The sequence below is a fragment of the Stegodyphus dumicola genome, chromosome 8 (genome assembly GCF_044657685.1).
Source record: "Stegodyphus dumicola isolate Sdum_Otavi_A_Nest chromosome 8, ASM4465768v1".
In the NCBI taxonomy this organism is placed as follows: domain Eukaryota; kingdom Metazoa; phylum Arthropoda; class Arachnida; order Araneae; family Eresidae; genus Stegodyphus; species Stegodyphus dumicola.
The window spans coordinates 129,247,387-129,261,637 of NC_140775.1; the positions used below are offsets into that span (position 1 = coordinate 129,247,387).

A 14,251-nucleotide genomic window follows, 5' to 3' on the forward strand; every position below is an offset into this window, starting at 1 on the left:
TTTAAATTGTTGTATCATCACAAAAAATTAAAACTTTCACTTTGCTTTTGTACAATTTTTTATTTGAAGTTTATTATTCACTCTTTTACTATTGATGACCACCACCTAACAGCATATATGATGATGATGTTATGATGATAGATCCCTTCAGTTTATGACATTAATCAAGAAATTCAATATATCTAAAAATTCCACTCATTAATAATCTAATACCACTCAATTTTATTAACTTAATTCTCTAAAAATTACACTTTTGGTCATTTTAATTTTAACAAATTGTTATTTATGATAGGATTTACGTAAATGAAGTTTGGAGGTATTTACAATGGAGGTAGGAAGTAAGATCGAGTGGCCGTAACCGGTTTCCCCAATACCCTGTTTTGAAAACATTGGGTAATTTACCATTAAGTTCAATAGGTTTTGACATGATCGGATGTAAATATTTTGTAATTACGTTGTAAATATACATATATATATATTTTCTTTTTCTACATTACTTCAGAGTCCTAAATATATGAAAAGAATACATTTTTAAACAACATTTCATTCTGAACGAAATTAAGTACTATACTTCTCACAGAACAATTTGCTCAGAATGGTTTAATTTGAATGAAATATTTTCACAAGTTTTCGTTAATTACGTTAGAAAAAAAAAATTAAGGTAATTCGATTTTATTCGGTTAAGGATTATAAAAATTAAGATAAAAATTTATTGTATTATTAATATTAAAATTATGCATTATTTCTTTTTTATTTATAGAGCTTCTTCCTAAAATACTTTCTCAAATACGACATGATTTTTTAGCTTCTGAGGCATCCTTTAAATCGAAAAATATAAGTCAATTTATAATTAATGCTCTATTCGGTCCATTTCAAATTAGAGCACCTTTTATTTTAATAGCAAAACACTTTAAATAGTACTTAACTTTCTCTGAATATTTCTGAAAGGGAATGAAATAAGGATTAAAAAAAAATATTATTTAAAACTTGTAACTGAGTTATTATAAAATGTAAGAGGAATAATTCTTTTAATTATACTTATCAGATTTTTTTACCCTTAATTTCAACAATACATATTCCAAAACTCTTCTTTATTACTTTCTTAGTACGAATCTCATAGAATTTGCTTTACAATACCTTTTAACAGATTGTGTTCCAGTACGACCAATTCTTGCTCAAATAGTTTTATAATGTATTTGTCAACAGGATTTCAATTTATGTTTACAATTCAATATTAAGGTTATTATATATTTAGATAATATTTATAATCATTATAAATTGACCGCACATGGTACTTCCCTCAAATTTGCAAATGTATCTGTCTTCTGTGCCACACATTTGTGTAAAACTGTATATAATTTTACACAAATGTGTGGTTACAAATCAAGGAAAAGTTAACTTATTGGCATATCTGTGTGTATATTTATTAATTTTGATGAGATTGCAACATTTGGTGGTAATTTTATTTTCATTAACCCAAATAAGTAAAACATATAAGCCCAAAGTGATTATTTTTCAGATATATAAAAATAAAATGATGAGTTTAAAATAAGCAACAGTAAAGCCTCTTCTCTAAAAAATTTTAAAAAGTACATGTTACAATAATATGTGGATATGAAAAAAATTTTTTAAAAACATTTTGGCATTTGGAACATAAAATAAACGTAGCGAAAAACTCTATCAAGGGTTTCGAAAGATGTACATAATTTTAAAGGTACCGTAAGATATTTTTTCTTCTTTTTTTAAGCATAACATTTTTGCTAAAATCTATATTTTTGTAGTTCAACAACTTTGAATTTTATAAAACAAATTCATAATCAAAATCGCTGTTGTTAGTTATCAAAAAATAACCAAGATGTGATTTTTGCCTAAATGTCACTAAACTATACTACCAGAGTGCTGTCAAGCGAGTTTCTGAATGTAAACAAAAAACACCCCATCTGGTGACTGAAGCTTCGGAGCAGTGCTTCACTTCTAGTGCCGATTTGGCCACTCCTTGCTTACCTCTATGGTATTTACTGGATGTATAAAAATTGTAAGTATACTTGTAAAGTTGTACATAGTTCTTCTGTTTCTGAAATGAAGTATCTTGATTTGATCATGGATGTGAAACTGACCTGGTTTTTCAGATTAGTCCTCTTAATAAAAATTTTAAGAATACTTAACCCGACTGGTATGGATTCAAAATTTACCTACATTTTTATTTTTTCATGTATTAGATTGCTTATATTTGCATCTCTTGCTTTGTTTTTGCTCAAAATAATATTTAAAATTTTTTAAAAATATTTTGGGCGCTATAATTTCATATTTTTCTCCATACTGCCTGTATGGGTTGGACGGATAAAGAAACAGGTTAATTTGTTTTTCTGAGATTATTTTAAGTTTTAAATTTTGATTTGTGGCTTTGTTGGTTCAGAAACAGCCTGATTTGTTTACTTCTTTTGTTGATTATTTTTGTTAATTTAAGATAAGGAAATTAAGTCTCTTTGAAGTCTAGTGTGAACACAGAACTCCAAAAACATTATCTCACAGGTAAAGAAACTGGAGCAAAGAAAAATTTCGGTCAAACCCATTTTATCACTACATAGCAGAATAATAGTCACAGTCTACAATATGTTTAATGGGTGACTACAAAAAGTTTTGATAAGTACAAGTAGCAGATGAGTTTAATAAATGGCAGATTTTCTATTGAAATATTCGTTTTGCTTCTTGAAAATTTAAATGTATTAAGTGGCTGACTTTAATAATCAGTGAGTAGGTGGTGGCCACTGTAAGAGGTTTTGCAAAAATACAGCCTTTTCTCACTTTATGAAAGTAGGTCACTCCTTAGAAACCTTTTCTTGGCAAAATGGAATAAAGCAAATCAGACTACAAAGTCCGAGATCCGGACTCATAGGAACTCAGGCGATTCCAGAAGTGGGATTTTTCAGGATTTCAGATCATCAGTTTAAATCTAGTAAGATGACATGAAGAAATTATAAAATGTGTGCTGAAATGGTGTTTTAGGAAATAATAAAGCATTTATGACTTTAAGGGATCCAAATTTACATAAAAAAGCTCAATATTTATTTGTTTGCTTTATTAAACATTCCTTTCAATGTAAGTTGTTTAAATTTATTATTTTGGGCTAATACTTTCTCTTTAATTATATACAGTCAAAAGTCGTTAATCTGGACCTCAAAGCTACAAACTTTCTGCCCATGCGTCAACGCATAATGCGTTGATGCATGGGCATAACATAATTAAACAAAATAAACAAAAAATAAACATAATTAAACAAAAATTGATTATCACAATATTTATTTTTAAATAAATGTAGCAATAACACATACTTTAAAAATAAAGTGTTACATTTTTTATGTACTGATAATTTAAAATATCACCCTCTTTTTAAAGAGAAAACTTGTAAATTAATGAATTTATTGACTAGTAATTATACCGATACCGAAAACACGAACTATTCTTGAAACAATATTGTACAACAATAAAACGCTAGGCCTATAATAGTTTAAAGGGAATTAATATGCAACTTCATTCTTACTAAATTTAAGACAAAATTATATTTAATTCAATTTAAAAAACAAGCAAACTGCCCTTACACTTGAACATAAAATGAATGATACAGCATTATATTGCATGCCTAAAAAATAATGAAAAACATTAAACGACAAATTTGGAAAGGTAGTTTTGCATTGCTGTTTAAGCTTATAATTTATGTGACCTTTGAGACTGCTTTACTGAGCTCAATATTTTGAAGTAGAATCAAATTTAGAACAGTAAAGTCTTAAATTGGGAGTAACATTCAGTTGGTAATGTATAAAACGAGAATGCTCTTTCATAAATAGTAAAACATTTTAATGCCTTGTCACTTACTTCTTAATGCTTCTGATTAGGAGGTTTGATTTTTAAATGATGCAACAGGAATTATGGTTTCATTTTTCTATTTGATAAAACCTCTCCATATTCTATACAAATAAGATTGGGGCTGTTTCCATCTCTTATGAACAATAAAAATCTCTATTTTAACTGTTCATCTGAACACTTCCTTTTCTGCTATGCAGAACATCTATTTTGCATTTTCTTCCTACTTGGTCAAGCTCATCTCTTACCAGCAACAGCTTTCTCCCGATACATAATTGATATATCTACTGATACCTTGGAAGCATTTGCCACAGATGCCAGATTTGCACTATTATCCATGGTAGTTTCAATTCTGTGTAAGGATTAACTTTTTAGCTGTTTATGCATTTTTATATAAATAATACTTAAATAACCCTAAAAGAACAAACTTTAAAACAAAACTTCACACTCAAATTTGTTTGAATGTTACAATTATAGATATCTGTTACAATTATAAAAATCTATACAACTGTTAATTGATGATTAATTCAATATTGAAATTATGGTTGACTGCCAATCAACACAGACCGAAGAAGAAAAGGGGACAACCTGTGATGAGAAAGAAATCAAGCAGTATGATGGGTGGAGATGGAGCAAGCTACAGTTAATTTTATTGATTTTGTACACAGTTTTGGCGATAACAACCATATTGAAAATCCTGGTAATTAGTTTCCCTCTTATTCAATGATGAAGGTTTTTGAAATTATTGCTTTTTTATTTGTATTTATTACAACCTTTCATTGTCTTCCACATTACTGATGATATTTTCATATATCCATACCACAGGTTGGAAACTGCTACTTTAGAGATTCTATGTAAGAAGTTAGGAAAGAGAAAAGATGAAGACCAGCTCTTAATATATTTTTGTCATGTGCATCCAAGAACTTCATTGATGTCCACAATTTCTATACCAGTTGCACCCAAAATTAAAAAACAAGTTTGTTTTCTATTCTAACTGAAGGAAAAAGCTTGGAACACAAAAGTATGCTTCACTGGCGAGCCATATATTTCTTTTAATTAGTTCTTTGCGAAAAATCAAGAAATCCCACAAAGCAACCTTAAATCTGTGTTTTATTATTCATAATTACATTAAAAACTGCTAAAATTTTTTTTTTATTTCTCCTACCCTCCCCTTTTTTTTCTAAAAATGACCCCCTCCCTTTATTTTTGCATTAATCATACAACCTACAAATGTAAATCTCTCACATAAGCACATTAGGAAACTTATATAAAAGGGCAATACAGAGGTTTGTTTCAAGAAGAATATATGTTTATTGCAATACTAATCTTGTATTGAATCGCCTGATAAATTTCAGACTAAAATATTAATGAAAAAATATGTATCATACTAACCATCCTTTTCTCCATCTAAAAGACGATATACAAAGCTGACAAACCATGGATTGTGTTCATAATTCCCTAAAGCAGCAAACCACATTTGCCAATCCAAGCGTGGTTGATGAGGAACTGTGGGAGGGGAAAAAAGGTCATTATGTAACACAAGCTGATTTCCAAGCTTTTTTAATAATAACAATAATAATAAAAATTGCACTCAGCAACTTTTTTAGGTTTGTAACTTTCTATTTAAATTTTGAAGATATTTCTGACATTTAAATTCCTAAATTGGACTTAGCTTTTCTATAATTTAAACAAAATTAAATGAAAATATATTCCATTTAATTTATTTTTTAGTTCAATAGTGTAACAAAAGTGAATTTTCTAACTTAATATATGAGAAAATTAATGGAAGTAAAATGTTTCCAGGAAAATTACAATCCATAGTAAATAGCTGTTAACAATTCATTAGCCTTTTTCCTAATTGATTTGATATTGCTTAACAAAAGCTCACTGATAATATTATTTTGAAGTGATTGTGACAACATGGTATTGCTCTATTAGAAATATCCCTATAATCAATAGAAATATAACATGTCCACAATTTAATCACCAGACAACAAAAGTAAATTGAAACATAGCTTTAAAAAGTAACTTGAAATAATTTATATGGATATAATCTTTTGTTTTGGGAATTTCATTTGTTCTAATTTTTAGGAATGGCAACAGGGAACTTGTTTCTTTACATACAAATAGGCATCATGCAAATAAAAGCAGTGCATGTTCTCTAGTTGTGGGAAACAAAATCTACGAAAACAGTTCAGAGGCAAATCCAACATGACTTTAATAAGCTTCCACCAATGGCACAATCAATTAAGAGATGATTACACAAAGTCAAGAAACCACACATTTTGCATAAAGTAGTACAGGTAGGCCAAGCATCAGAGATGAAAATGTTTCCACATTTGAGATGCATATGTGCATATGGTAGGGATAGAAAAATTTCATGGCTATCCCATTCTCCGGACTTTCATGACTTCTCATTCTGAGGCTGCTTGAAGAAAAGTTTATGCAGAGATTTAAAGTATCAAAGCATTAAAAAAACTGAACCATCACAGAAACAGCTACTGTGACTCCACAAATGTTTCATAATAACTGGAGGAAAGCAGAGAATCGACTTGATATTCTGAGAGTAACTAATGCTGCTTATGCTGAAGTGCATTAATACAACATTGTTTGAAGTGTTAAATAAAATTCAACCAGTCTTTTTTCCCTATCTCATATTCTGTATTGTATCTTTGCCCGGTCAATAAATTACGAACACCATTATATGGCAGTATTAAAAAAAAAAAAAAAAAAAAAAAAAAGCAAAATTAGTGTTTTAAATTTTTATTCAATTTTTATAATACCGTTCTAGCTAGATATCATAATCAGAAATATCATTCACACAACAGGTTATGTGCACGAAACACACTGGGTATTAAAGGAAATAAGAAGAATAAACCAAATCATTCCAAAAAAAATTTTTGTTTTATATATAACACTAAAAGAATCTTTTAGATCCATTTTACTTCCAACAATTAATTTCTGAAGATATTTAATTTTAGTATTTTCAGAAATATTGATATATTCATACATACAAATGTATGAAATAAAAAAGTATTAATTTTACTACAAAAGGATATATAAAAAGATAACAAAAACAATAAAGATCAAGTCAAAAATAATAACGAAATATTTATAATATTAAAAATGACTTATTACTATATATTTTCCATCATTATTTTGAAATTACAGTTGAACTAATGTTTTGAATGTAAAGAACAAAACTTTTTTTAAGAGGGCTCTTTACTAAGTGGAAATTCATGTTTTGTAGTGGAAAAAAACCTCCTGGCATTTAGTGTAGAATGTAATGCAACACTTTAATGAAGCCAATACTATTATCAAATGTACACTACAAGATTTAATGTGGAAATTTTGTATCAGTTAGAATTTTTTAAACCATTTTTTACATTAAAAAATTCGTTCTCTCTTTTCTACCCCCCATTTTTAAATGATCATGCAAAAGCAGGCAAAAATTCCATTTTTTTTTTTTTAAAGTTCTCTTGCGTTGAAAACTAACTACTGCACACTTTTCTTACTTACATTTACTTTCTACTTTCTATCTGAATTAATAGCATGTTAATCACCAGAATTTTCTTAATAACGATTTCTGAATAATAATCTTTTTAAATATTTCTATCTCAAAGTTGCCACTCAGACAGAACAATGAAATTCCCTAACTTTTGCAGGTGTGTTTTAAGAAAATTCCAATCTATTCACACATTGGTTGTGCTGAGGGTAAATTAATTATTGTACCACTTGAAAACACACAAATTTTGCTATTACATATGACTGATAGATATATATAATCCCAAAGCATTACTTTTATATCTATAATAGTTGTTTTCCCTAAATAACTTTCAAATTACGTTTTTGTTACACTAAGAAAATTTACTATACAATATTTTCATACTAAACCACCATTTTCTTCAGCAATCATCAGCTGCATCATAAAATTAGTTAAGTCCAAATAAATTCCCTTTTTAACTACATCAAATGAGTATATAATACAAGTAGTGATTGTTAGTGCATCTGAAATACTTGTAGTCACTGACACTGAAATGCACTTATCATAAAATGTCAGCATAAATATAATTAGTTAAAAGAATAACTTGAATATTAGTTTTACATGCATAAAAACATTTACTTACAAAATAAATTAAATATTTACAATGCATTCCATCTAAATAATAAACAAAATCAGAAATGAAATCCATTATTTTTCAGGGCAATGTATGAAATATTAAACACTGGATTTTTTCCACCATTAATTATGTCATGAATAACAACTTTATTGTTATAAAAAGTATTAAAGATAAATTCTGGAATGGAAGTTACTTGGGGAACCAATTATATCTATTCTATTAAATAATATATAACTCTTGAAATATCACCTCAGTAATATTATGACACTTGCTAAATTCTGCAAGGTAAAAAAAGGGGGGGAGGGGCAGTTTTTTTTTTTTTTTTTAAAGAAGTCAACAGCCTTTTGATGAAAAACATTTAATATAAGCATATATAATACAAATTAAATGTAATTTTTTATTATTATTAGAATTAAAGAAAAAAGAAGACATTTTGAATATTTAAGCAAAATATTAATAGAATAAAAAATTAGTACAAAACTAGATTTTTTGTTTTAATTCTGCAATTTGGGAAGCAACTGAAGAAACACCTCAATTTTTTTTTGATGCCAAAATTTTAATTTGTGTTTTGCTTTCCTTTTGTCCAATAATATTTTTTTTATGTTTACCATCACATAGCTTTTTTTCTTGATGATATGCTCCATGAGCAGATCTGGCATATCATAACATATCAGGAGTTATATTAATATTCATCACACCTCTATTTACTTTTATGACATCATAAACAGTTTGCACTGCTATTAAAGAATTTTCCTGAAGGTTTTCCACCAACATATCATTATTAACTGAGAAACAACTTTCTACTGTGGCATTCCATGTGATAAAATTAGAACTAGTTTTACAATACTCCAGAGTTCTACAAAATCTGAGTTATTAATCAAGTCCTTGTAAAAGTGATCAAGTCACACCACAGCATAGTTAAAAAAAGTGTCTTTTCAAACACCCTTAATTCTGAATAATGATTCTTTAAGCTGTGCTTGCCAAGAAAGTGATGGCTTCCAACATCAGTGTGAATTTGGTGTTTTTTTCCGAGATTACCATATGAAATTCCTTGACTTTTCCTGAGTTCAATTTGCGAATTCCCTGACTTTTCCAGGTAGCATGACAACCCTGCTCCCTTCCAGCTCCAGATAAGTTATTCAATGATTAAAACTGCAAATTTTTAGTTGTGAAAAGTATACTTGTTCAATATATATCTCTTTGGCTTTAAAGATAATAGTTTTGCTTAACCTCCATATTAGATATGTAATGAATGAGATAGGTATGGTCCAAGCAAATGAGTTAAAGGCATTATCATCTAAGTAGAGCATGAAGATACTCAGTACATAAAAATTCATATGTAAGGAAATTTTAAAGAACAAAATAGAAATTTTGATTTGCTGGCAGAACTGTATTTATATAAAGAACAACATAAAAAAAATTGCAAATGAGGATATTACTGAAATAGTGCGAGAGTGGTTCAATGGTTCATTGGAGACAAAAAAATTACGGCTTGTCAGATCCTTCTGTTTAACAGTTTTCTATGGAAAATGCTCAAAAAAAAAAAAAAAAAAAAAAAAGGAAAGATTACATTTAATGTACTTAAAAAATTTTCACCAATATGCTGACAGTTTAACATGAAATAAAAGATAAATCAAATTGAAAATAGTTAGTGGCCACCCAAAACTAATTAAAATTTATTTAAAAAATACACTGGAAAGCAATTAAAAATATATGAAATGAAAATTAACTTGTTTTCCCACACACTGTTAAGTAAAGCCTTAAGCTTCAAAGACAAAGATTCCCCCCCCCATTTTTTTTTTTTTTTTTGAGTAACAATCTAAAAAAGAAAAATCAGCAGCTTTTGGAACATAAAATCCATCAGGCAAAATTATATGACCGGTTTGGTTCCAAATAATAATATCCTTCAACTCATAAACCACAGGTACTATTAACAGCACTTAAACACTACAATATTGACAGAAAACATTACAACTAGTGCATCATTTACTGCTAATATGATTTTCACTTCACAAAGTTCGAAACTTATCTTAGTTTTGCATGTGATGATTTTGTTAGTCATGCTGTGAAGCGGTTATTTTAAGAAAATATAAAAATCGTAATAAAGCAGCATTCTCTACAATAAAAATAATTTTCTAAGATAAGGGTATATAGCAGGATTAGGATTTAAAAAACTTCATCAGTGAAGTAGCTTTAGCTTTCTTCTGCATAGTTATGGATTAGATTAATACAGATAGTGATGTGCAAAACTAACCTGAAATCACAGATACTGTTGCAAGTAAAGGATTCATAGAGATCTCTTTAAATAACTATTCCCAACGGGCAGGAAGAAATTGATAATTCACTGCAATTAATAATGCTACGCATGAAAAAGAGCAATTGTAAATAAATCAAGGAGAATCCAGAGATAAGGCAAATCCTCCTTTACATGGGAGAAATATAGTAGATTATGAATATCACTCTCACAGAGAACACTTCTGTGGCTCAATCATGACTGTTTAAATAGGTTTGCCCTGCCTTCGGAAGCTTTAGGAAAAATCCCTCCAACAGTTTTAAAAAAATCACTTAACGCAAATAAAAAAACTACCAAGTTTTCAAGAAATTACCAACTCAGCAATTGTCACCAAGGCCTGTCAAAAGGTAACTGTCATGGACAAAAAGTCTTTTCAAGATTCCTTAAAAGAGTTTCTGTCTATATTTCAGGATCTAGCTGTGCTATTTTCCCAAATTACACATTACTGAAATTAAAATCATAAAATCTACAATGCTATAAAAGAAATAAGCACTTATATACAAAATATTGTGGGCCATAACTTCAATTGCACCAAAAATATACCCTAAAATTATTATCTAAAATGCAACAATTAAACAAACAAATAAATAAAAACAACACAAGCTATTATAGCAATAAACAATAAAAATACAACCAAATGCATTCAAGTATTTACAAAAATTTTTTATCTATACCATTATACAAAGTATCAGTATAGGCCAACAAAAAGAAAGGAAAAATTATAGTATTGTACTGGAATTAGTGATGTAATTCGGGTTAAATATCTATTAGGGCTTAAAAAGCTACAGGAATTCCTTGCATGACTGAATAATTTGGCTATGTTTGTCACAATTTTTAGGCTAAACTTAGTGGAAAGTCAAGCAACTGTGAATAAAGACACTATCAAGAAAAATTGCGATTATTATATGGGCGGGGGCAAAGCCAATTAAAAGTTCATTTTCATATTTGGTGCATTTTCAAGCATCTAATGTGAGGGTGATATTTAAACATAAAATTTTAAAAATAAAAGTAAAATGGAGAAAAAAGATGTCTGAATAAAATTTATGACAAGTATAAACATAATTTTTTGAAGAAGGGTAGAATATTAAATATTAAAAGGCACAGACAAATTAAACAAAAATAATAAAGTCACAAGGTCAAAAAATTATGTAACATTATTTAAAGATAATTTAATAAAAAGATATTTTAAAATGTAGATTTTAGAATTCTGTCTGTATGATGTAAAAAATGATCAAGTTAATGATTTGAAATACACTACTAATGATTATGTTGTACAGTTTTACAATTATTGTAATTATTCATGAAAATAATTAGCAGTTTTAAATATAAAAGCATAAAAATATACTTCTGCCACTAAACATGAAGCAACTCATGTTAGTTTTCAATTGACTTTAATCAAGAATGCACTTGGTTTATAATTTTTCCAACTACACCTTGATAAAGCAGGAACTGCCTTCATGAGAAAAAAACTTTTGGAAGTACCTTAAAATTTCACGAAGAATAGATTTTATTTAATTTTAATTTTTCAAGATGCCATCTTTCAGGAAAATAAAGCTTTGCCAGCTGTAAGTAATAGAAATATTAACCTTCAGTACTAGAAAATTTTCATTTATATATTTGGCAAGCACTGGTGAAAAAGAAGTCAGCACAATAAAATTATAATGAATATTCTGACCAATTTTAAAAATGCATTTTTAAAATATACAGGATGTTCAAAAAAGGTCACTCCAGATTTTTATTTCCTTAAATTTGGGTATGTATTTCTAATTACAACATTTCTCAAAATAAGGCAAAAATTTGTATAGGATTTTCAGATAGTTTCATAAATTCAAAGTCTAAGTTTTTACATAGCCCACATCGAGCAAAAAGTCAAATTAATAAAAATCTTCATTATACTTTTCTAAGTTAAATATGAAAATTTCCATACATTTATTTCAAAGAAATGCTAAAAATTAAATTTTTAAAGTTTAAATTTAGCTAGAAAGTTGATAGTTTTACTCAACACAAAATCACTCATCACCAGAATGGGAAACTTCTAGTTTCTTCTTAAATATGATGAAAATCTGTTAGCAATAACAATGGAAAGTGATCTAAGTCAATAAATTCATTTTTGAATGTCTCCATAAAATTGACACACATTTAAATATTTGTATTTAACTTTAAAAAAACATAAAGAAACCTTTTATTAACATACTCTTTTAATTGATGGAAACATAAAAAAGTCCGACTTTAAATTTATAGAATCCCTGAAACCTAATGCTGAAACTACTTTTGTAAAATTTCTTACAATGTAACTGGGATTAAATATTTGTGACTAATATTTAATGAAATAAAGCATTTTCCCAAACTCTCTGCATCAAAATAACATATGTTATTAAAATGAAGTACAGAAAAAGGCTCATTTAAAAAATAAAAAATCTAAGTAAGATATTCCCGTTTGAATGATCACAAGTTTCATTTATAGTTTCACAAGTTTTCATTGTATATAACATTCTTGAAAATACAACTGACTTTTGAGTTTAAGAATTTCCAATTTATGGAATAAACATTTTTATGAACTAATCCTTATGATACAAAAGTTTTATTTTTTAAAATCTACTTCAATTAACAAACATTTAATTTTATGAATACCAGGTGGAGAAGTATGAAATGCAAATTTCAGACACCAGATGACCCACTAATGCAGTTTGTGCTATAAAGATTTGACACTGCACCATTTTGTTATGCCATTAAGAAGTGTCAGACCTGTACAAGAGATAAATTGGAAAAATGTGTTCACAGTGTTGTGTTCAATATGTCGAAATTTACACCAAACAAAGACCATTGATGGACAGCATTAATTTTTTTTGTTTTCATTTGAAGAAATCTGTTGTTTAATCATACTGATATTACTTCAAGAAGCTTATGCTCCATCGCAAAACACATGTAAACGATGGTTTTGGCATTTCAGAAGTGGTGATTTTGATGTTGCAGCAAGGAAAGTGGAATTGGTACCACATCAGTTGAATGATAGGCAAATGAAAAAGCGCAAAAACACACGACATTTTGCTCACTCAGTATGAAAGGATGTCGATTTTGCATTGTACAGTTACAAGGGGTGAAAAGTGGATTTATTTTGAGAATTCCAAGAGCAAAAAATCATGGATAGACACGGGCACACTATCCACATTGACTGCAAGACCAAATTGCTTTGGCAGAAAGACAATGCTCTGTGTTTGGTGGGACCAGAAGAGCATGGTCTATTATGAGCTGTTAAAACCTGGGGAAATAGTTAATACTAAACATTACCAATAGCAATTGACTTATTTGAACTGTTCACTGCTTGAAAAAAGACCAGAATACTGAAAGAGGCAACACAAAGTCACGTTTCTTCAAGAATATGCTCCCTCACATATGACAAAACGAGTTCGAGATACATTGGAAGCACTCAGCTGGAAAGTTCTACCCTATGCGACCTACTCACCAGATTTGGCGCCTTCCGATTATCACTTGCATCGATGAGCCAAGCACTTGTTGAGCAGCACTTTGGTTTGTATGAAGATGTGAAAAAATGGCTCGATGAATGGTTTGCCGGAAAAGGGGAAGATTTTTACTAGTGCAGCATTCACAAATTGCCCAAAAGATGGAAAAAATGTATAACAAGCATTGAAGCATAAAGCACTTCTTATCATTCTTCCGAATTTAACATGTTTTTTTTAAGGGAAAAAATCCACATTTCATATTCGTACACCTGGTACATTTTGAAGTCCATATAAGCATGTAATAATCAAGACTCTATCATATTTCACTTTCTTACTTTAACATCCTAGTTAAAGAATCTCTTGGTCATAAACTTAGGAAAATAAGTAGCAACGTAAATTATTCAAGATATTAAAGTGATAAATAATAGCAAATAACAGCAAATCATAAATCGTTCTCAAACATATTACCATTTAGATTATTAATAAGATTCTATTTTATTTTGCTTATTACTATA

General features: G+C 28.6%; 1 protein-coding gene across 1 annotated transcript in view; it reads right to left on the bottom strand.

Moving 5' to 3' along the window:
• The window catches only part of LOC118185351 (lipase maturation factor 2-like), a 138,899-nt gene that overhangs the window by 47,119 nt on the left and 77,529 nt on the right, over positions 1-14,251 (bottom strand). Inside the window, exon 13 of the mRNA XM_035355193.2 lies at positions 5,254-5,367. Within this exon, the coding sequence (XP_035211084.1) occupies positions 5,254-5,367 (114 nt within the window). The remainder of the gene's footprint in view (positions 1-5,253; positions 5,368-14,251) is intronic.